Here is a 23,480-nt window from a genome sequence, read left to right as displayed (position 1 = left end):
TTTGTATCACCGGGATATTCACCCGTGTGCCTTGTTGTTTCCCAGTGCGCCTGATTACACACTGGAGTGTTTGACGCATTGCTGCGTACCGCTGTGCCTTCGGAATAAACCCTTTTATTCTGTGATTTACCCTCCTGCACCTGACTCCTTTCAAATCACTCGCCAAATACACACAAGTGAAATTAAGCATGCATAAAGTTTGAAAGAAAATAAATACTATTTCTACCTAGACCTGGTTACATACTGTCACGCCCTGGCTCTGGGACTCTGTTATGTTGAGCCAGGGTGGGTTGTTTCTATGTGTTTTGTGTGCTAGGTTGTTTATCTAGTTCATTTGTTTCTATGTTGGCCGGTGTGGTTCTCAATCAGAGGCAACGTGAATCAGCTGTTGCTTGTTGTCTCTGATTGGGAACCATACTTATGTAGCCTGTTTTGCCACAGTGTTTGTGGGATCTTGTTCCATGGCAAAGGAGGCCTCCTTGGCAAAGGAGGCCGCCAGGTTACGGGAGTCACTGGTCACCAGGGGGAAGGAGAATGTAGAGGCACGGCGAGAGGTACTGGGGTGTGTTGCCAGTCCGGTCCGGCCCGTTCCTGATCCCCGCGTAGGGCCAGTGGTGTGTGTCCCCAGTACGGTCCGGCTTGTTCCTGTCCCTCGCACCGAGCCTGTGGTGCGCGTCGCCAGCCCGGTCCGGCCCGTTCCTGCTTCCCGCACCAAGCCAGTGGTGCGCGTCGTCAGCCCGTTTTGGTCCGTTCCTGCTCCCTGCACCAAGCCAGTGGTGCGCTTCGTCAGCCCGGTTCGGCCCGTCCCTGCTCCCCGCACCAAGCCTGTGGTGCGCATCGTCAGCCCGGTCCGGCCTGTTCCTGCTCCCCGCACCAAGCCAGTGGTGCGCTTCGTCAGCCCGGTTCGGCCCATCCCTGCTCCCCGCACCAAGCCAATGGTGCGCGTCGTCAGCCCGGTCCGGCCTGTTCCTGCTCCCCGCACCAAGCCGTCAGTCCGGCACAGCCCGTGCCTGGGTCACCGGTGCCTGGTCAGGTACCGGTTAGCTGCTCCACATCGGAGCCTGAGCGATCCGCTCCACCAATGTCCAGTCCAGATCCAGCCAGCAGGGCCAGACCGGACCAGGGGCGCTATGGGGGGTTTGTTGGAGGGTGGGGGTCAAGCCTGGAGCCGGAACCTGGCCCTCCCCTCTTCAGTTTATGTTTGGCGCGGTCGCAGTCCGCGCCTTTGGGGGGGGGGTACTGTCACGCCCTGGCTCTGGGACTCTGTTATGTTGAGCCAGGGTGGGTTGTTTCTATGTGTTTTGTGTGCTAGGTTGTTTATCTAGTTCATTTGTTTCTATGTTGGCCGGTGTGGTTCTCAATCAGAGGCAACATGAATCAGCTGTTGCTTGTTGTCTCTGATTGGGACCAATACTTAGGTAGCCTGTTTTGCCACAGTGTTTGTGGGATCTTGTTCCATGTTTGGTTAGTGTCTATTGCCAAGGACGTCACGTATCGTTTTGTTGTTTTGTTCGTGTGATCATTAAAAATAAAAGTATGTTCGCATTCCACGCTGCGCCTTGGTCCTCTGTGTTCGACGATCGTGACACATACAGTACATAGACTGAACTGGCTTAGCTGAGAATGTCTTTACCTGACATTGGAGATATTAGGGAGAAAGGAAACGGAAACATATGTGCACAAACATTTGTAAAATAGGATGCAGTTAGTAATAGATTAGATGGGATTGGAGATCATCCTCATAATAGATATTTATCTTGCAATTAAACGCATAGATACAATATCAATATACAAAATAAATAAATAAAATCAGACATTTCAGACATTTCAGCAATACACAAATAGCATAAACCTATGTCATGTCATGTCATCAAAATACCATTAACAGACAATAACAATTGCCAGGCCATGACTGTGTTTAAAGCAAGTTATGTGTTAGTTTAATATCATAATTGGCAGTCATTTTTGTCACATAGTGAATTATCATATTAATATATTTACATTACCTTGTGTGAGGGTCTAAAATATAAACCTGTAATATGAAAACCACATCTCTGCATTCAACATTAATGGGATTCTAAATTGATACCTGCACGGGTGATTTTCCAATTAACCTCACAGATATCCTTTTGTTTTAGATGTTGCCTACTTGAAGATCTCCTCAGCTTGACCCCATAGAGCACCATGTCAACCAGCACAAGCCACACCATTTGCGATTAACATTGATATTCTAATCAGCTGCTGCCGGACCCATTATAGCTACATTATGGCCAATTACTCAGCATGGTCACGCAACTCTTTGAAGTCCAGGCCATGGGTTGCCAAGCAGTGGACGGTTGCCCTGTAAAGAATCCATCCGCCCCCTCTCAATGTTTTTTCCCCTCTTAATTAAGTTTTTCATGGCCACCATCACTCTCTGTTTACTGTGAGTGATGTTAAAGGTTTATCTTCCTGCTGTACGACAACGCAACATCACAAACGTGTACGCACAAACACACACACACACAAACACACAGAAAATAAAACACACACACGGAAACAGACACACACTAACAGACTCTAGCCTCATGCATTTCCTGTCTCCATTAAAGCAAGCTCTCAATTATGAAATACATCCCAAGGCTATGATTCACCCCTATCAATAATAAACATCTCTACAAAACTGGGGCTCACCTCAGTGGATGGTACCGCACTGCATGGCACGTTCTGATTCTCATTGAATCACTTCACCATTTGACCTATACAATGCGAGGTATTCACGGTATACACGGTTTCCACTCAAAAGACCCTGAGGCATAGTCTTTTCTTACGTCTGCTCATACCAATCAAAGCTACGTCTCTTTAAGCCTCGGACTAAGATGACTCACTGGTTCCAGAAGCAGGGGTACCTGTGGCTCATGACAGGAGACAGATGTTTTCGTCCGAGATCACGTCTCAGTCTCTGATGCAGGCCTCTCATCTGTCAGCCGACCTTGGAGCGTGATGGATGTCTTTTACAGTGTTTCTGACATGGCACAGAGCTCGGGGGACAGAGAGCGTAAAATCAGGGGCTTTTGTCAGATCATTAGCTCCACACCGGGGGGAAGCTCTGACCTTCCATCAGCGAAAAGAAGACAACCGAGAAAGGCTTTTGTGAAGACAAGCCGCAAAACGGGAGGAGGCATCGGATAGCATTGGGTGTTTGTTTCTGCATTAAGAGACAAACACCCAGAGACAAACACCGACAATGATACTATAACATTAGTTGTTTATTCTCTCATCTTACAAGGGCCCCCTCTGTACAGTCTTCAATCAAAAAGTGGGTGTTAAAGTACATTGTTGCTTCTAGTCCAAAGTTGGTTCCAACACAGAGCCAGAAGCACAGACAACAACTCCCAGTTTCAGTTGATTTGGTTTGGCTCAGCCTTCGCCTCAACTCCACATTACCCAAGACACATCCGAGGGAGCGGGGGTCAGTGGGGGTCAATAACAAAAGGCAATGGACCAACAGCTAATTCCTGAGGAACACCATCCCAGGATAACATCTGTTCTGTGTCTAACCCAATGATGTTTTCCTCCTATCCCCCAGACAGACATGTGTTGAGCATTGTCTGAGTGATTGACAAACTCCCATGATGCCTTGCCATGGTTGCAGATGCTAGTCTGCTCTGACGGTTGGGGGGAGAGATAGACTGGGGGCTGCTTGGCTTGCGCTTCTGCTCTTTAACTGGTTGGCAGTCTCCTCTTGATTAGGCTCCAGTGCAGTCGCCGGAGATGGGCTTTGCTGTAATGGTGTCTGACAGGCCAGCTAGAGCTGCCAAGGAGCTGCCACAGATGCTACCTTCCTGGGTAGAGAGCCCTGCCCAAGTCACCCTGCCCACTGCCTTGACTGAATAAGGGCAAAAGGCAACTTGGAGGCCAGACATTGCATGCATTTTCATGGTGTTAAATTAGGATGTTTGGGGGACTGGCTGGGTTGTGAGGGCTTTCTGCCTTGAGTGACAAATTTAGGATAATCTCTTTAGATCTCATCTTAATTTCTAAAATGGTCACATGAGTTAGTTGGGCTAATGCATCCACCAATATCTGACACTCACCATTGAGTTTACCCTACTAAACATTTTCCTATTACTACTACATGTTAATCTACAGCCCACCTATTACAGTAGCATTATGTCGTACACCAAAGGACTGCCCTTCTGGCCTTTTCCAGGACCTAAAACAGCATGGACACTAAAGGAGTGCCCATCTATCGACATTGCCCTTCAGTCAATCTGAATCAGCTCACAAAGACACAGCTCTGGGAGCTGCCACCAGTGCTGTGCTCTTCTTTACACTGATTTGAATTGGCACAATTGCCATGCAAAGGTAGAAGTCAGTTTTGCATCTCACTATGACAGCATTTACATTTTAGTAATTTAGCAGACATTCTTATCCAGAGCGACTTACAGGAGCAATTAGGGTTAAGTGCCTTGCTCAACCGCATATCGACAGATTTTTCACCTTGTCAGTTCAGGGATTTGAGCCAGCAACATTTTGGTTACTGGCACAATCTCTTAACCGCTAGGCTACCTGCCGTCCAAGGGAACTCTCAGAGGGCTTGCAGATCCAGAGAACCTCTACTAACCAAAAGGGTTCTTCTGTTGTCCCTTTTTGATTCCGGGTAGAACCGTTTTTGGTTCCAGGTAGAACAATTTTGGGTTCCAGGTAGAACCCTTTCGGGTTCCATGTAGAACCCTCTGTGGAAAGGGTTCTACCTGGAACCAAAAAGTGTTCCACCTGGAACCAAAAAAGGTTCTTCAAAGGGTTTTCCTATGGGGACAGTCAAAGAACCTTTCAGATTCTAGATAGCAACTCTTTTTCTAAGAGTGTAGAGCGAGAGGTAGAGAGGCAGGGGGTAGAAAGTCAGCTGGAGGGACGAGGAAGGGAGTGGAGGAACAGATAAGAGGAGTTTGATGGAAAGAAGAAGGAAGGGGAAGCAAGATATAGAGCAATGAACGGGAGATAAAACATATTCTATCATGTTTTATCCTATCAAATTCTCATTTCACATGTTAGTGATGATACCTGTCAAATGGCTGCTGAATGGGCATTCCGCCATTGAATAGCATCCATTGATTCTCGCAGATCAAACCGACTTCCTCCTCACAGCTATACTGCACGTAATCCCTCAGCGGCTTAAAGTGTGTGTGTGTGTGTCTTGTGTGTGTGTGTGTGTGGAGGCGTACACAGCCTCCCCCTATAAGATAATCATGTTTGCTGAATTACAGTGCTTAATGGAATAAAGACATTGCGGCTATTAGGTTTAAGCACATTGACATCAGGTCCCGTCCCATCCATACATACAGAGACACAGGATGCCACGGCGGGCCGTGACCCAAGGCCAAACCAGTATTAAGTCAGTATGAAATGAATGCGGTGTGACCCGCTCCTTGCTATGCTTCACAGAGAGAGCTCTATCCCGAATGACATCCACTATCAGTGCGAGATCTCGGGGATGAGAAATGGAGAGGTAATGTCATTTATCTGTGCGCTTCTGCTAATGTTCGCTCCCAGGGAAGTACGAAATTGAGATTAAAGCAAACGACCGATCTAGTGTCGTCTGCCTAGAGCTTCGGCGCTGGGTGTGCTGATAAGCTCGTCGCATTGGACGAGAGGGTGTCGAGCTGAAAAGCATAAGGCATATCCTTATGCTTTATCTCAGTATCATCATTTACATGGGTAATATAAAGCATTATCGTTTGAATGAAGTAAAAGTAATACAAATATCTATCAATGGATGGCTGGTTTGATGCCTTTTTGTTATAGATTGGTAATAAACTGAACCATAAGCCGTCGTCAAGTACAGCATCATTCACTGGATTTATGTTACTAATGAGGGTATTTAAATCAGTTTTTTTGTCAATGGCACTACCATCAATAAAGTGGAATGCATAAAACAGCCACCATGATTGAGAGTGACATTCGGTTTAATGAGAAGTGGTAAATTATGTCTTTACTATACATTGTAGTCTCCTCCCTCTTGATAGCTAGTGGGTGTTGGGGTCCATCCACCAATCACATTTCTGAGTGGAAGCACTGTAAGGATGTAGAAACACTGACTTGTGTATACGACAATAAAACACAAACATTTACAGGGACAATCAGCAGTTCAAACAATAACAAAGCCGTTAACAGCTGAGGGATGGTGCTGGAAAAGTTTTACCACTCTCAAATTCATAGACAGAGCAATGGATGCAAGGACTGACCATCCATGATATCAAAATAATGCTTTTAACCATGTTTTGAGGCTATATAATGTTTGTTTACAATTACATTGTTTATAAAGGAGTAAAATAAGCGTATTAAGTATATATATATATATATATATATATATATATATATATATATATATATATATATGTATATATATATATATATATATATATGCAGTATATATGATATGTTGGGGGTTATGATAGGGATAGACAGTTGAAATAAGTTGAACTGAGCTCATGACGCATTCATAAGTTATATTCTTCAAGAATCAATGGCTATATATCATGAATTTAAAAGTCCCAAAATAGATGTAGCAATCACAGATTTCCCCTTTAAATTGAATATTTTGTACATTAAAATCCAACATCTTAATTTGAAAAACAACAAACTGGCAGCCCGCCATAAAATCCAACTCCAACCAAATGAGGTGGCAATAATGATCACTGCATATGAAAAGAAGAATATGCAACTTTTGCCCAAAACATTTTCTGAGAATAAAACATTGAACAATGTCTTACCTTGAAGTTGCAGATGCACGTCACTGTCTCTCCAATTCTCAAACACTCTCCGTCAAACTTGCAGGTGTTGGTGTCGCACAAGAAGAGGTCTGTGTCCCGGTCATCAAAACCTGCCATGTAAAAACACAAATAATAAAACGTTAGCTGAATGCATAAACATACTGAAGCAAAAGTGGGAGGTAGATTATTCACCCAATGCATTATTTTTTTCATTATGCCGATGAGTCCAAGGCCACGTCCCTAATGGCACCCTATTGTCTACAGTGCACTACTTTTCAGAAGTGCCCAATAAGCCCTGGTCAAAAGTAGTGCACTATATAGGGAATATGGTCCCATTTGGTATGCATCCCAAATCTCTTAGCAGAGTCATTAGTGGTTGTGTTCAATTTGTATGTTTAGTGTTTATTACGATCTTTAGTAGCTCATTATACATTTAAAATAAAATAAAACAATGACACAAAATATTTTACATTTATCTATACAATCCCATTGAGATTAAACTTTTGTGAGAGAGACTTGGTAAACACAAGAACCGTCGGGATTTGATGCCTACCGAATGGCGCCAAGAACAGCTTTCTAAGGTCTACATTTTGAGCTGTGTAATAATCGCATTTAACATACAGTACCAGTCAAAAGTTTGGACACACCTACTCATTCAAGGGTTTTTATTTATTTTTTAAAATGTTCTACATTGTAGAATAAGAGTGACGACATCAAAACTATGAAATAACACATATGGAATCATGTAGTAACCAAAAAAGCGTTAAACAAATAAAAATATATTTTAAGACATGAAGGTCAGTCAATACAAAAACTTTCAAGAACTTTTAAAGTTTCTTCAAGTGCAGTCACAAAAATCATCAAGCACTATGATGAAACTGGCTCTCATGAGGACTGCCACAGGAAAGGAAGACCCAGAGTTACCTCTGCTGCAGAAGATAAGTTAATTAGAGTTACCAGCCTCAGAAATTGCAGCCCAAATAAATGATTCACAGAGTTCAAGTAACACATTTCAAAATCAACTGTTCAGAGGAGACTGTGTGAATCAGGCTTTCATGGTCGAATTGCTTCAAATAAACCACTACTAAAGGACACCAATAAGAAGAAGAGACTTGCTTGGGCCAAGAAACACAAGCAATGGATATTAGACTGGTGGAAGTTTGTCCTTTGGTCTGGAGTCCAAATTGGAGATTTTTGGTTCCAACCGCCGTGTCTTTGTGAGATGCGGTGTTGGTGAACGGATGATCTCCGCATGTGTGTTTTCCACCGTAAAGCACAGAGGAGGAGGTGTTATGGTGTGTGGGTGCTTTGATGGTGACACTGTCTGTGATTTATTTAACCAGCATGACTAACACTGCATTCTGCAGCGATACGCCATCCCATCTGGTTTGCGCTTAGTGGGACAATCATTTGTTTTTCAACAGGACAATGACCCAACACACCTCCAGGCTGTGTAAGGGCTACTTGACCAAGAAGGAGAGTGATGGAGTGAACTGATGACCTGGCTTCCACAATCCCCCGACCTCAACCCAATTGAGATGGTTTGGGATGAGTTGGACCGCAGAGTGAAGGAAAAGCAGCCAACAAGTGCTCAGCATATGTGCGAACTCCTTCAAGACTGTTGGAAAAGCATTCCTCATGAGGCTGGTTGAGAGAATGCCAAGTGTGTGCAAAGCTGTCATCAAGGCAAAGGGTGGCTGCTTTGAAGAATCTAAAATATAAAATATGTTTTGATTTGTTTAAAACTTTTTTGGTTACTACATGATTTCATATGTGTTATTTCATAGTTTTAATGCCATCACTATTATTCTACAATGTAGAAAATTTTAAAAAATAAAGAAAAACCCTTGAATGAGTAGGTATGTCCAAACTTTTGACTGGTACTGTATACCATCGAAAAAGAAAGCAAAGTCAATTGGAAAAACAATTGAATGACTGAACAAATGTTTTTGCTGTCTTCCATTAGCCATGCTACATTTTGAAACAGTCTTTCTTTGTCTTTAGGGAAGTAAGTTCTGTCTGGCTTTACATAACAAGGTTGGCACTGCATCTGCATCCCAAATGGCACCTAAAAGTAGTGCAATGTATAGGGAATAGGATGACATTTTGGATTTGATCCAATTCAGTCTGAATTAGGCAGTTACATGGGCACGAGGCACGACAGAAAGCTCTGGGCTATTATTCTACCTGAGCCCATTGCTTACAAATAGCACCCACATATCAAAGTGGTTTTAAAGTGTCCATTCGAAATCAAGAAGCCTTAGTCTTTTATACAAAACAAAAACACAAAAAGAGTGCTATTATTGCCACAATTTCATACTTATGCATTAAATGTACAATGTCATGGTTTCTAAAATTCATTCCACAATTCTAATTTCGAAAGCTGCATGTAAATGCAAGCAGGAGCATATCATTAAGTAAGTTCCATGCTCCATACTATTTGGCCTATAATATAGGCTAAGGAATGGCATATTTTAACATAATACTGAATATAATGTATTTACTTCCCATTTTCATCAGATATGTGGTGAGACTAGGGCTGTGGCGGTCATGGAATTTTGTCAGCCTGTGATTGTCAAGCAACTAACTGCCGGTCTCACTGTAATTTTCTGTTAATAAACATAAACATATTTAGCATCTCCTGGCTTCCACGAATAGCCTACAAGCCACTGATGCAGAACTTTGGAACATCTACATTTTAAATCCATGTAATATAGCCTACACCATCACAATAAATCCATAATTTATTTTCGACAGGTCTAAGAAACATGATATGAAGAAAATGTAGTATTTTCAGAAGAACATAATAGCATACTCTGAGTTGTCCTTCTGTTAAGCCCTGATCTGTCTATGCCATATGGCTGTGGGCTACACTAGTTCATTTGGCAGACAGGATTTGCTTACAATTCCATGGCATTATTTTACATAATTTTATAGTATGAAGAATACAATTGAACAAAGCTGAATAAAATAGAAAGGATATTTTCTCCAAATGATTTGAGGGAGTGCGCACATGCGGTTATTCTGTGTTGAGCGATTAACAAAGAAACAGGTACTCCGATATGCTTAATTTAGAGTTATTTATGTAACTTTAGTTGTGATATACAGTGAGGGAAAAAAGTATTTGATCCCCTGCTGATTATGTACGTTTGCCCACTGACAAAGAAATGATCAGTCTATAATTTTAATGGTAGGTTTATTTGAACAGTGAGAGACAGAATAACAACAAAAAAATCCAGAAAAACGCATGTCAAAAATGTCATAAATTGATTTGCATTTTAATGAGGGAAATAAGTATTTGACCCCCTCTCAATCAGAAAGATTTCTGGCTCCCAGGTGTCTTTTATACAGGTAACGAGCTGAGATTAGGAGCACACTTAACGGTGAGGAATCAGCCCAGAACTACACGGGAGGATCTTGTCAATGATCTCAAGGCAGCTGGGACCATAGTCACCAAGAAAACAATTGGTAACACACTACGCCGTGAAAGACTGAAATCCTGCAGCGCCCGCAAGGTCCCCCTGCTCAAGAAAGCACATATACAGGGCTGTCTGAAGTTTGCCAATGAACATCTGACTGATTCAGAGGAGAACTGGGTGAAAGTGTTGTGGTCAGATGAGACCAAAATCGAGCTCTTTGGCATCAACTCAACTCGCCATGTTTGGAGGAGGAGGAATGCTGCCTTTGACCCCAAGAACACCATCCCCACCGTCAAACATGGAGGTGGAAACATTATGCTTTGGGGGTGTTTTTCTGATAAGGGGACAGGTAATTTTCACTGCATCAAAGGACGATGGACGGGGCCATGTACCGTCAAATCTTGGGTGAGAACCTCCTTCCCTCAGCCAGGGCATTGAAAATGGGTTGTGGATGGGTATTCCAGCATGACAATGACCCAAAACACATGGCCAAGGCAACAAAGGAGTGGCTCAAGAAGAAGCACATTAAGGTCCTGGAGTGGCCTAGCCAGTCTCCAGACCTTAATCCCATAGAACATCTGTGGATGGAGCTGAAGGTTTGAGTTGCCAAACGTCAGCCTCGAAACCTTAATGACTTGGAGAAGATCTGCAAAGAGGAGTGGAACAAAATACCTCCTGAGATGTGTGCAAACCTGGTGGCCAACTACAAGAAACATCTGACCTCTGTGATTGTTAACAAGGGTTTTACCACCAAGTACTAAGTCATGTTTTGCAGAGGGGTCAAATATTATTTCCCCCATTAAAATGCAAATCAATTTATATCATTTTTGACATGCGTTTTTCTGGATTTTTATGTTGTTATTCTGTCTCTCACAGTTCAAATAAACCTACCATTAAAATTATAGACTGATCATGTCTTTGTCAGTGGGCAAACGTACAAAATCAGCAGGGTATCAAATACTTTTTACCCTCACTGTAAATGTTGGGCTATATGTTTAGATTTTTTATACATTCTAAGGCTGCATGATGCAACTCTATTGATCATTTGAAAAAAGTTGCATGAAAGGCATGAGCTCTGCTTTGTTTTTTCGTGCAGGCTGTACACACTTAATCAGTCTCTCATTCACAATTTGACTAGCACTTGATAATGCCTTGAATTTCCTGGCGGCATCCCCTTTGTGTGGCCATTATGTCCCCTAACAAAATCAATGCCTGTGGCCGTTGTGCCCTTGGGCTGAATATAATAATTATAATTCCCCTCTCCCGGATGCGTGCTCTGAAGCAACTATCACTCACATGGCTCTCCATCACGTGATCGGGTCTTTCTCCCCCATAGTACAAAAGTTCACCTATTCTATTCTGTGCGAGAAATAAATATTCCAAACATAGTCTGGGACAGTTGTGGGATGCGATAGATCCCAAATTAATACTACCACTAGCATAAAAAAAAAAATATGTTAAGCAATTAGGCTGACTCAACAGATCAGAACGTTTAGCTTAAAATGCAGAGAGATGAGTTCGGATTGGGCTGCCATGTAGCAAGTTCTGTCTATAACATGAGCTGTTCAGTATGTGCATTTAATCCTTTCTAACGCTGCTTTTTTAAAAAGATATCATGTAGTAGAGCTGCAATTGTGTTGCTCTCCACTTTCTGCAGGACCGAGTTTTGAAATCAGTGGAATGCACAGTGGAATTAGAGTATAATAGCTAAGGAGATGGATAAAATTCTGGTGTTTGATTGCAAATATGCAGACGGAGTCGAAAAGAGAACACACAGAAGGCTGTTGTATAAAACGCTGGTGTACGGATTACATCTTCAAACTAAGGCAACCATGGCATCCGTGACAGAGAGGGAGAAGTGTCCATCCATGTATACGGGTAAGATAGTCTAGCTAGCTACATTTTCAGATATTACACGTTTCTAATTTAGTCAGAAAGCCGTTTTCATTTCAAGTTAAAGCGTACTGTTAGCTAGCAAGCTAACATTGATCCTGGTTGGTTAGCTACCTGCAGATTCATGCAGGGTAGTAATGTTATGAGTTGGGATTATGGTTCGTTGTTTAGCTAGCTAGCTACATGTCTAAACAAAAGACTCCACTATGCAAGTAACCATTTCAATAGAATATTCATGATGTCACTGCGACAATTGTCAATAGACGTAGCTGGTAAATTCGCTCTGGCTATCTAATCCGATTTCAGAGCACTCGTCTGAGTGTGCCAGACAAATTCATGAATGCTCAACACCCATTGAATATGGCTGGTGTCTTGAACTCTTTGGTTGTTTTGTACATGGCCTCATGTGAATCCTTAAAGAGCTGGGTGGGGCTAAAGCTTAAGAGGGTATGAACGATGCTGAATGGGTGTAGACAAAGAAGAGCTCTCCAGTAGGTGTACCAAAACATTCAAGGACCATTTTCTCCGAAGTGAGGTTACAAGTTTATCAACATTCAAAGCAGAATTACTTTCCCATTGTTCCTCAACTGTAGTGTATGATATACCATGTTCTAGCTCTGAGTCTCTACTTTTATCCAATGTAAAAAACACCATTTCAAATGTTGCTACATAATACCGAATCGAAACGGTCGGTCACAAATGCCCACTTAAAGGGATACAACACTGCAAAATCAAACTTGTCAGACTTTTCATACCATGGGAGGGTTCTAAAGTCCGGCAGTGTTCATATCTCACAGTATTTATGGCAAATACAGAAGGCTATCCAGAATAACCTCAGCATTCTTGACTCCCAGAAGGAATGGGAAAAATGGCAAATAGCTAATTTCAACAAAATAGCCCTAAAATACCCTACATCTTGAAATTTGCAAGTATCCATTATCACCACAGACACACTCCTTTGCAATATAAACTTGACTCACGCGCAAATATGGAGCTATTTCTCTTCTACCGTTGACAGAAAACAATTGGCCTAAATCACTTCAAGTTGTGTTTTCTGGGGTAATATGATAGTAAATACATGGCATGCAAATTGAATAAGGATTTACTAAGCAGGTGTCAGATGTGACACATGAGCAGTGACCCAAGAGGTTAGAGAGGTAATTTCTCATACCTGTCAAAAATAGCTCTGGGAATGCTGCCTTTAGAAATTGTACCACATTATCATCAATAGTCATCATTAATATATAACTGAGTGTAGGAGTACTGTACATGTTTATGTACAGCAGCGGTACTTAACTACTATTTGAGAAGGTCTGGTCACACAAATGTCCTATGTGGCAAAGGTTTAAATGGATATTGTCATTTATCGCAACCCATGCAACCCCAAACTGTTTACACCTCTCTTGTTTGTGGAGAGAAATGTCCTGCAATTCAACAAATTTTAACTGGACTAACTGGACATTTCTGACAGGTTATAAATAGCTCTCTAAGTTAATTCAGTGAATGACATAACAAGAGGAAATCAAATTTAGAAATTGCACCTTGTGCATTCTACTATTACAACTCTCAACAGCAGTAAGAAATGTGGGACCCGCGGTCCGAACTGAACCCGTTCTGGGTCCGCCTGTTGAGTATGGCTGATATACAGTATAAACATATTAAACAGACAAATGAATTGCAGAAATGTGTGTTCAATTTGTAGAAAATACAACAAAGCAGCATGACATTTTTCAATTCCTTTGAACTGTCTGCAGCACAACATTTTGAAAGATAAATACATTACATTTTGAAAGATAAAGATTTCCAATACACTTAGGGAGTAATTACTACACTCCAATTGTTGACTGTAAATGTTTTGAAATAGTAAATGTCATATGAAAAGACACAAAAGCAGTAACAATCAATCTAAGATAAAGGTAAACCCCACTGTGGGTTTACTCAGAATGTTTCGCTGTATTTTAAGGACAGGTGTAGTTACAGTGGGGGAAAAAAGTATTTAGTCAGCCACCAATTGTGCAAGTTCTCCCACTTAAAAAGATGAGAGAGGCCTGTAATTTTCATCATATGTACAAGTCAAATATGACTGACAAAATGAGAAAAAAAAATCCAGAAAATCACATTGTAGGATTTTTTATGAATTTATTTGCAAATTATGGTGGAAAATAAGTATTTGGTCAATAACAAAAGTTTCTCAATACTTTGTTATATACCCTTTGTTGGCAATGACACAGGTCAAACGTTTTCTGTAAGTCTTCACAAGGTTTTCACACACTGTTGCTGGTATTTTGGCCCATTCCTCCATGCAGATCTCCTCTAGAGCAGTGATGTTTTGGGGCTGTCGCTGGGCAACACGGACTTTCAACTCCCTCCAAAGATTTTCTATGGGGTTGAGATCTGGTGACTGGCTAGGCCACTCCAGGACCTTGAAATGCTTCTTACGAAGCCACTCCTTCGTTGCCCGGGCGGTGTGTTTGGGATCATTGTCATGCTGAAAGACCCAGCCACGTTTCATCTTCAATGCCCTTGCTGATGGAAGGAGGTTTTCACTCAAAATCTCACGATACATGGCCCCATTCATTCTTTCCTTTACACGGATCAGTCGTCCTGGTCCCTTTGCAGAAAAACAGCCCCAAAGCATGATGTTTCCACCCCCATGCTTCACAGTAGGTATGGTGTTCTTTGGATGCAACTCAGCATTCTTTGTCCTCCAAACACAACGAGTTGAGTTTTTACCAAAAAGTTATATTTTGGTTTCATCTGACCATATGACATTCTCCCAATCCTCTTCTGGATCATCCAAATGCACTCTAGCAAACTTCAGACGGGCCTGGATATGTACTGGCTTAAGCAGGGGGACACGTCTGGCACTGCAGGATTTGAGTCCCTGGCGGCGTAGTGTGTTACTGATGGTAGGCTTTGTTACTTTGGCCCCAGCTCTCTGCAGGTCATTCACTAGGTCCCCCCGTGTGGTTCTGGGATTTTTGCTCACCGTTCTTGTGATCATTTTGACCCCACGGGGTGAGATCTTGCGTGGAGCCCCAGATCGAGGGAGATTATCAGTGGTCTTGTATGTCTTCCATTTCCTAATAATTGCTCCCACAGTTGATTTCTTCAAACCAAGCTGCTTACCTATTGCAGATTCAGTCTTCGCAGCCTGGTTCAGGTCTACAATTTTGTTTCTGGTGTCCTTTGACAGCTCTTTGGTCTTGGCCATAGTGGAGTTTGGAGTGTGACTGTTTGAGGTTGTGGACAGGTGTCTTTTATACTGATAACAAGTTCAAACAGGTGCCATTAATACAGGTAACGAGTGGAGGACAGAGGAGCATCTTAAAGAAGAAGTTACAGGTCTGTGAGAGCCAGAAATATTGCTTGTTTGTAGGTGACCAAATACTTATTTTCCACCATAATTTGCAAATAAATTCATAAAAAATCCTACAATGTGATTTTCTGGATTTTTTTTCTCAATTTGTCTGTCATAGTTGACGTGTACCTATGATGAAAATTACAGGCCTCTCTCATCTTTTTAAGTGGGAGAACTTGCACAATTGGTGGCTGACTAAATACTTTTTTTCCCCACTGTATGTGTCAATATCTAATGACAATGTCTCAGAGGATAAGGGGATAGCTTGTGACAACTAGTTTCTACAGCTTGTGGGGTGTAGTGTCTCCTGAGTGGCGCAGTGGTCTAAGGCACTGCATCGCAGTGCTAACTGTTCCACTAGAGATTCTGGTTCGAATCCAGGCTCTGTCGCAGCCGGCCGCGACCGGGAGACTCATGGGCGGCGCACAATTGGCCCAGCGTCGTCCAGGGTAGGGGAGGGAATGGCCGGCAGGGATGTAGCTCAGTTGATAGAGCATGGCGTTTGCAACGCCAGGGTTGTGGGTTTGATTCCCACGGGGGGCCAGTATAAAAAAATATGTATTCACTAACTGTAAGTCGCTCTGGATAAGAAAGTCTGCTAAATGACTAAAATGTAAATGTAGTGGTTTCATTGCTGGTGAGCGCACCTGCAGTGCAGTCTGCATTTATTTGTTAATGAATAGGGGCCAAAAAGTCAAATAGATACCAGATACGAATACAGACTCAAGAGCTGTGCTTTCCGGACCGTCAGACACAAAAAGCAATAGTCACAGTCTTAGCGTTGACAAAATCAGAGAAATTACTAGATAGTCACAGAGCTATAACCAGTCAAAGACTAAAAGACACAGTCAGAACTACAGACTGCCAACATCTAGGACATTCATTAGTGAAGCCTGAAAGCTTCTTGTGTTCTCACTTCTAGGCTGAAAGTATTGCAATCCAGTTCTGAGAAGTTACAGATGTAACCAAGAACAGAGGCAAGGGTGGGTGAAAAACGTGTGTTTTGACAATTAATCTCATCAGTGGTGTAATGGTACCTGGAGACGTGGGTATACTATTATCTTGCCAAAAATGTCCCAAACAGCCTCCCCGGCTAAGGAAAAGCGCCCTGTGTGAATAATTCTATGACAGTGACATTCACTCTGAATTACCTAAAATTATAAATCCCATATTGGTCTTTCACAGTCAGGCATATCCAAGATGTCTATTGAAATAGAGAAATTAGGCTGTCAACTGAGTCAGAAATTCACATATTTTCCCAATTTGTTTCAGGTTTTCACTCTCAAAGTTTCACTTTGTAATAGAAAAACAACAACAGATGTTTTAAGTCCAGAACAATGCTTAAACCACATTAGGAGACCACTTTTGAGGTCTGGGAATAATCAAATAAATATTTTCAGGTGTAGTTACCATTTAATTCAACTGGGGAAGGCACCTAGCACTGTTTGGTTAGCGGTGTTTCTGTAGCGCACATGAGATGGAGTTTGCAAAACATATGGCAATTGGATTGATGCAAATAATCATATCATACTGCCAGGTAGGCATAGGTTACTTTGTAGCTACACTGAACAAAAACATAAATTCAACATGCAATAATTTCAAAGGTTTAGTTACAGTTCATATCAGTCAATTGAAATAAATGCATTAGGCCCTCTAATCTATGGACTTCACATGACTGGGAATACAAATATGCATCTGTTGGTCACAGATACCTTACAAAAACAAGGTAGGGGCGGGGATTACAAAACCAGTCAGTATCCAGTGTGACCACCATTTGCCTCATGCATGAAACCGGGATTCATCTGTGAAGAGCACACTTCTCCAGCGTGCCAGTGGCCATCGAAGGTGAGCTAATGCCCACTGAAGTCGGTTACGCCGCCATAACTGAAGTCAGGTCAAGACCCTGGTGAGTATGACGAGCATGCAGATGAGCTTCCCTGAGACGGTTTCTGAAAGTTTGTGCAGAATTTCTTTGGTTCCGCAAACCCACAGTTTCAGCAGCTTTCCGGGTGGTTGGTATCAGACGATCCTGCAGGTGAAGAAGCCAGATGTGGAGGTCCTGGGCTGGCGTGGTTACATGTGGTCTGTAGTTGTGAGGCCGGTTGGACGTATTGCCAAATTCTCTAAAACGACATTGGTAGAGAATGACCATTCAATTCTCTGGCAAAAGCTCTGGTGGACATTCCTCGCATTCTTGCTATGCCACACCTGTCAGGTGGATGGATTATCTTGGCAAAGAAGAAATGCTCACTAACACCAAAATGTTTGCAAAATAAGCTTTTTGTGCATATGTCAAATTTCTGGGATCTTATATTTCAGCTCATGAAACATGGGACCAACACTTTACATGTTGCGTTTATGTTTTTGTTCAGTGTAATTAACATTTTTGGAAAAGCCTTTACATCTAGGTTAACAGAAGACGGTTAGGCCTATCCTTAGCATCGATATATTTTTCCTGTTCCTTCATTGTTTGAAACCTGGATGTTTTACTTAATATTAAGAGGCATGCTTCAAAGTACACTACCAGTCAAAAGTTTGGACACACCTACTCATTCAAGGGTTTTTCTTAATTTTTTTACTATTTTCTACATTGTAGAATAATAGTGAAGACATCAAAACTATGAAATAACACATATGGAATCATGTAGTAACCACAAAAGTGTTAAACAAATCTAAATACATGTTATATTTGAGATTCTTCAAATAGCCACCCTTTGCCTTGATGAAAGCTTTGCACACTCTTGGCATTCTCTCAACCAGCTTTACCTGGAATGCTTTTCCAACAGTCTTGAAGGAGTTCCCACATATGCTGAGCACTTGTTGGCTGCTTTTCCTTCACTCTGCCGTCCGACTTCCAAACCATCTCAATTTGGTTGAGGTCGGGGGATTGTGGAGGCCAGGTCATCTGATGCAGCACTCCATCACTCTCCTTCTTGGTAAAATAGCCCTTACACAGCCTGGAGGTTTGTTGGGTTATTGTCCTGTTGAAAAACAAATGATAGTCCCACTAAGCCCAAACCAGATGGGATGGCGTATTGCTGCAGAATGCTGTGTTAGCCATGCAGATTAAGTGTGCCTTGAATTCTAAATAAATCACAGACAGTGTCACCATCAAAGCACCCCCATAACATAAGACCTCCTCCTCTGTGCTTTACGGTGGAAAACACACGCGGAGATCATCTGTTCACCCACACCGCGTCTGACAAAGACACGGCGGTTGGAACCAAAAATCACCAATTTGGACTCCAGACCAAAGGACAAACTTCCACCAGTCTAATGTCCATTGCTCGTGTTTCTTGGCCCAAGCAAGTCTCTTCTTATTATTGGTGTCCTTAAGTAGTGGTATCTTTGCAGCAATTAGACCATGAAAGCCTGATTCACACAGTCTCCTCTGAACAGTTGATGTTGAGATGTGTCTGTTACTTGAACTCTGTGAAGCATTTATTTGGGCTGCAATTTCTGAGGCTGGTAACTCTAATGAACTTATCTTCTGCAGAAGAGGTAACTCTGGGTCTTCCATTCCTGTAGAGGTCCTCATGAGAGCCAGTTTCATCATAGTGCTTGATGGTTTTTGCGACTGCACCGTATTGACTGACCTTCATGTCTGAAAGTAATGATGGACTGTTGTTTCTCTTTGCTTATTTGAGCCGTTCTTGCCATAATATGGACTTGGTCTTTTACCAAATAGGGCTATCTTCTGTATACCCCCCCCCCCCTACCTTGTCACAACACAACTGATTGGCTGAAACACATTAAGAAGGAAAGAAATTCCACAAATTAACTTTTAGGAAGGCACACCTGTTAATTGAAATGCATTCCAGGTGACTACCTCATGAAGCTGGTTGAGAGAATGCCAAGAGTGTGCAAAGCTGTCACCAAGGTGAAGGGTGGGTATTTGAAGAATCTGAAATAGAAAATATATTTTGATTTGTTTAACACTTGTTTGGTTACTATGTGATTCCATACGTGTTATTTCATAGTTTTGATGTCTTCACTATTATTCTACAATGTAGAAAATAGTAAAATAAAGAAAAACCCTTGAATGAGTAGGTGTTCTAAAACTTTTTACCGGTAGTGTAGCTTATAGCTGTCACGACTTCCGCCGAGGCTGCCTCCACTCCTTGTTCGGGCAGGCTTCGGCCTTTGTCGTCACCGGCTTACTAACCACTGCCGCCTTAATTATCATCATCACATTTGTCTTGTCTTGTCAATCACACACACCTGGTTCTAATCCCCTTATTATTCCTTGTATAAGTGTTCCCTCTGCCCCCTTGTCCTTGTGGGTGATTGCTTGAATGTGAGAGTAGTGTAGCTCGGTGGAGCTACTCGTACCATTTTGTTGCCAAGGTAAATATTTCCCCTCTGCCTATGTATTGTATGGAGATACCGTTACAGTGTATTGCCAGGGTAGATAGTTTCCCCTGTGCCTGTTTCGTTTGTCGCTATTCCAGCGTATTTTGTGTAACAAAGGAATAAACTCTGTATTCGGTGATTACCCTCCTGCGCCTGACTACTTCCATCACACTCATCACAGAATCACCCACCCGCTATGGAGTCAGCAGGAGAAGAGCGTATGCCTGGAGTTGTGGCACGAGTCCAGGAGCATTCCACGATGCTGGCCAGTTTGGGGGAAGCGATGGATCGTGTTCTTCAGGTCGTCCAACGCCTGGAGAGGACAGGAGCCAATCTGTCGAGACTAGCTGGTCAACCGGATCCAGCAACCTATACCCCAGCACCCGGAGGGATCCAGATATCCCGACCACGGGCGTTCGATGGAACGGCGGCGCTCTGCCAAGGATTCCACCTCCAACTAGAGCTTTACTTCTCCAGCATTAGGCCGGCGCCATCGGAGCGGGAGAAGGTGGCCGTCCTCGTTTCCTGCCTCTGTGGGAAAGCCCTGGTGTGGGCCAATGCGGTGTGGAACGAAGGAAGAGCCGCGTAGGAGGACTACGGGGAGTTCGCTCGCCTCTTCCGGGTCGAGAGGCGGGCGAGCGGCTGGTCCACCTGAGGCAGGGGACGAGGACCGCGCAGGACTTCACGTTGGAGTTTCGGACTCTGGCAGCGGTGTCCGGGTGGAACGAGCGGGCCCTGATCAACCATTTCCGGTTCCATCTGCGGGAGGACGTCCGACGGGCGCTAGCTTGCCGGGACACCATGTTGTCCTTCACGAGACTGGTGGACATGGCCATTCGTTTGGACAACCTGCTGGCAGCCAGAGGACATCCTGGTAGGGGTCTGCCCATTTCCACCCTGGATGACTCGGATCCCGAGCTGGTGGAGCCGCCGTCCGAGAGAGCGGAGGAAGACAGCGACAGTGCCACTCTGGTGGCACGAAGGGACAGTACACCACATATCGTTGTCAACGTTCTTTTTGGCCTGGAGGCGGCAGGCAGGGTTCTCTCGCATCACCCCAGGCATCGAACACCCACACTTGTTCAGAGCTGTGCACTGTACCCTACCTATCCACTTTCCCGATCACATGGTAGTTTCCCAGTGTAAGTCGCTAGTCGATTCAGGCGCAGCTGGGAACTTTATGGACAGGGCATTCGCACGACGTCAAGGCATTTCATTGGTTCCTCTATCAATTCCACTCCCCATCAGAGCACTTGACAGTCGACCATTAGGGTCCGGGTTTGTTACGGAAGTCACTATACCAGTCACCATGATCACCCAGGAGACACATTGTGAGCAGGTTATTTTTTCAATTATTGAGTCTCCTGCTTTCCCTGTGGTATTAGGTATCCCTTGGCTAGCACTCCACAACCCCACCTTCTTATGGCCGCAGAGGGCTCTCACGGGGTGGTTGTGAGAGTCTCAAGGTAGGTGTCTAGGTGTTTCCTTTGGTGCAACCATGGTGGAAAGTCCAGATGGTACCTCCACCGTGCGCATTCCCCCCGAATACCTCGATTTGGCGCACGTGTTTTCCAAGACGCGTGTGACTAAATTACCACCTCATCGGGCGGGGGATTGCGCGATAAACCTTCGGGTAGACGCTGTACCTCCCAGGAGTCATGTGTACCCCCTGTCGCAGGCTGAAACGGAGGGTATGGAAACATACGTCACCGAGTCCCTGGGCCAGGGGTATATACGTCCCTCCACTTCACCCGCCTCCTCGAGTTTCTTCTTTGTGATGAAGAAAGACGGCGGTCTGCGTCCGTGCATTGATTATCGATCACTTAACAAGGAGACAATTGGATTTAGTTATCCTCTCCCCCTCATTCCTTCAGTGATTGAGTCAATGCATGGGGCGCCCTTCTTCACTAAGCTAGATCTCAGGAGTGCATACAACCTGGTGTGTGTTCGGGAGGGGGATGAGTGAAAGACAGCATTCAGCCCAACCACGGGGCATTATGAATACCTGGTGATGCCCTACGGTTTGATGAATGCTCCATCCGTCTTCCAGTCCTTTGTGAATGAGGTGTTTCGGGACATGCTTGGTCGCGGTATGGTGGTCTACATCGATGAAATCCTGGTGTATTCCGCTACGTGCGCCGATCATGTGTCCCTGGTTCGCAAAGTGCTGGCCCGACTATTGGAAAATGACCTTTATGCCATGGCAGAGAAGTGTATGTTCACATTTCAGCTGTGCGTAATTGGCCGACTCCAACCACGGTTAAGGAGGTGCAGCGCTTCCTTGGCTTTGTCAACTACTATCGGAGGTTTATCTAGGGGCTTTGGCAAGGTCGCAGCTCCCATTACATCCCTGTTGAAGGGTGGGCTGTCCCGGCTCCGCTGGTCTGCTGAGGCTGACCTGGCCTTCAGGAGACTGTGGTGTCTGTTCACCTCAGCCCCGGTACTGGCCCACCCCGATCCATCACTACCCTTCGTAGTGGAGGTGGATGCGTCCGAGGTAGGGATAGGTGCTGTCCTGTCTCAACGCTCGGGCACGCCACCCAAGCTCCGCCCCTGTGCCTTCTTCTCTAAGAAGCTCAGACCGGTGGAGCAGAACTACGACGTTGGTGATAGGGAGCTGTTGGCTGTTGTCCGAGCTTTGACCGTGTGGAGGCATTGGCTCGAAGGGGCGAAACACCCTTTCCTCGTCTGGACGGACCACCGTAACCAGGAGTACATACGGGAAGCGAGGAGGCTGAATCCTTGCCAGACCAGGAGAGGTCCAGAGACAACACCCCTATACTCCCGGCCTCCTGCATTGTGGCGCCGGTAGTATGGGCGATGGACGCGGATATAGAGCAGGCATTTCGCACAGATCCATCTCCACCTCAGTGTCCAGTTGGGCTGCGGTACGTGCCTGCTCATATCCGTAATCGTCTGATCTTCTGGGCACACATGTCACCCTCCTCTGGTCACCCAGGTATCGGTCAACAGGGCGCTGCTTGATCGGAATGTACTGGTGGCCTACCTTGGCTAAGGACGTGAGGGTGTATGTCTCCTCCTGCTTGGTGTGCGCCCAGAGTAAGGCACCTAGGCACCTCCCAGCGGGTAAGTTACAACCCTTACCAGTTCCACAACGACCATGGTCTCAACTTAGTATTGATTTTTTGACTGATCTTCCCCTCTTCCAAGGTAACACCACCATCCTGGTCGTTGTGGACAGATTTTCCAAGTCCTGCCGCCTTCTTCCTCTGCCCGGTCTCCCCACAGCCCTGCAGACTGCGGAGGCCCTGTTTACTCACGTCTTCCGGCACTACGGGGTGCCAGAGGATATAGTGTACAAACGAGGTCCCAGTTCACGTCCAAGGTTTGGAAGGCATTCATGGAACGTCTGGGGGTCTCGGTCAGCCTGACCTCTGGGTTCCACCCCGAGTCAAATGGGCAGGTGGAACGGGTAAATCAGGATGTGGGTAGGTTCCTGCGGTCCTACTGCCAGGACCAGCCAGGGGAGTGGTCGGTATTCTTGCCATGGGCAGAATATGCCCAGAACTCTCTCCGCCACTCCTCTACTAACCTAACACCATTCCAATGTGTTTTAGGTTACCAACCGGTTCTGGCACCGTGGCACCAGAGCCAGACTGAGCCAGACCGTCTCTGAGGCCGGGGTGAGTATATGCAATGCCCACAAAAAAAGTGTGTATACGGCGTATACTTAAGTGA

At 44.3% G+C, this 23,480-nt stretch overlaps 1 protein-coding gene across 1 annotated transcript in view; it reads right to left on the bottom strand.

The window, feature by feature from the left end:
* LOC311143637 (tomoregulin-2-like) overlaps positions 1-23,480 on the bottom strand; it is a gene marked incomplete at both ends in the record, with an annotated part of 189,724 nt that overhangs the window by 157,508 nt on the left and 8,736 nt on the right. The window contains one exon of the mRNA XM_084179505.1: positions 6,756-6,865. Within this exon, the coding sequence (XP_084035631.1) occupies positions 6,756-6,865 (110 nt within the window). The remainder of the gene's footprint in view (positions 1-6,755; positions 6,866-23,480) is intronic.

The sequence above is a fragment of the Coregonus lavaretus genome (genome assembly GCF_964263955.1).
Source record: "Coregonus lavaretus genome assembly, chromosome: 16".
NCBI lineage: Eukaryota > Metazoa > Chordata > Actinopteri > Salmoniformes > Salmonidae > Coregonus > Coregonus lavaretus.
Note: the sequence above shows the minus strand (reverse complement) of the source record. Positions and strands in the feature narration are given on the sequence as shown.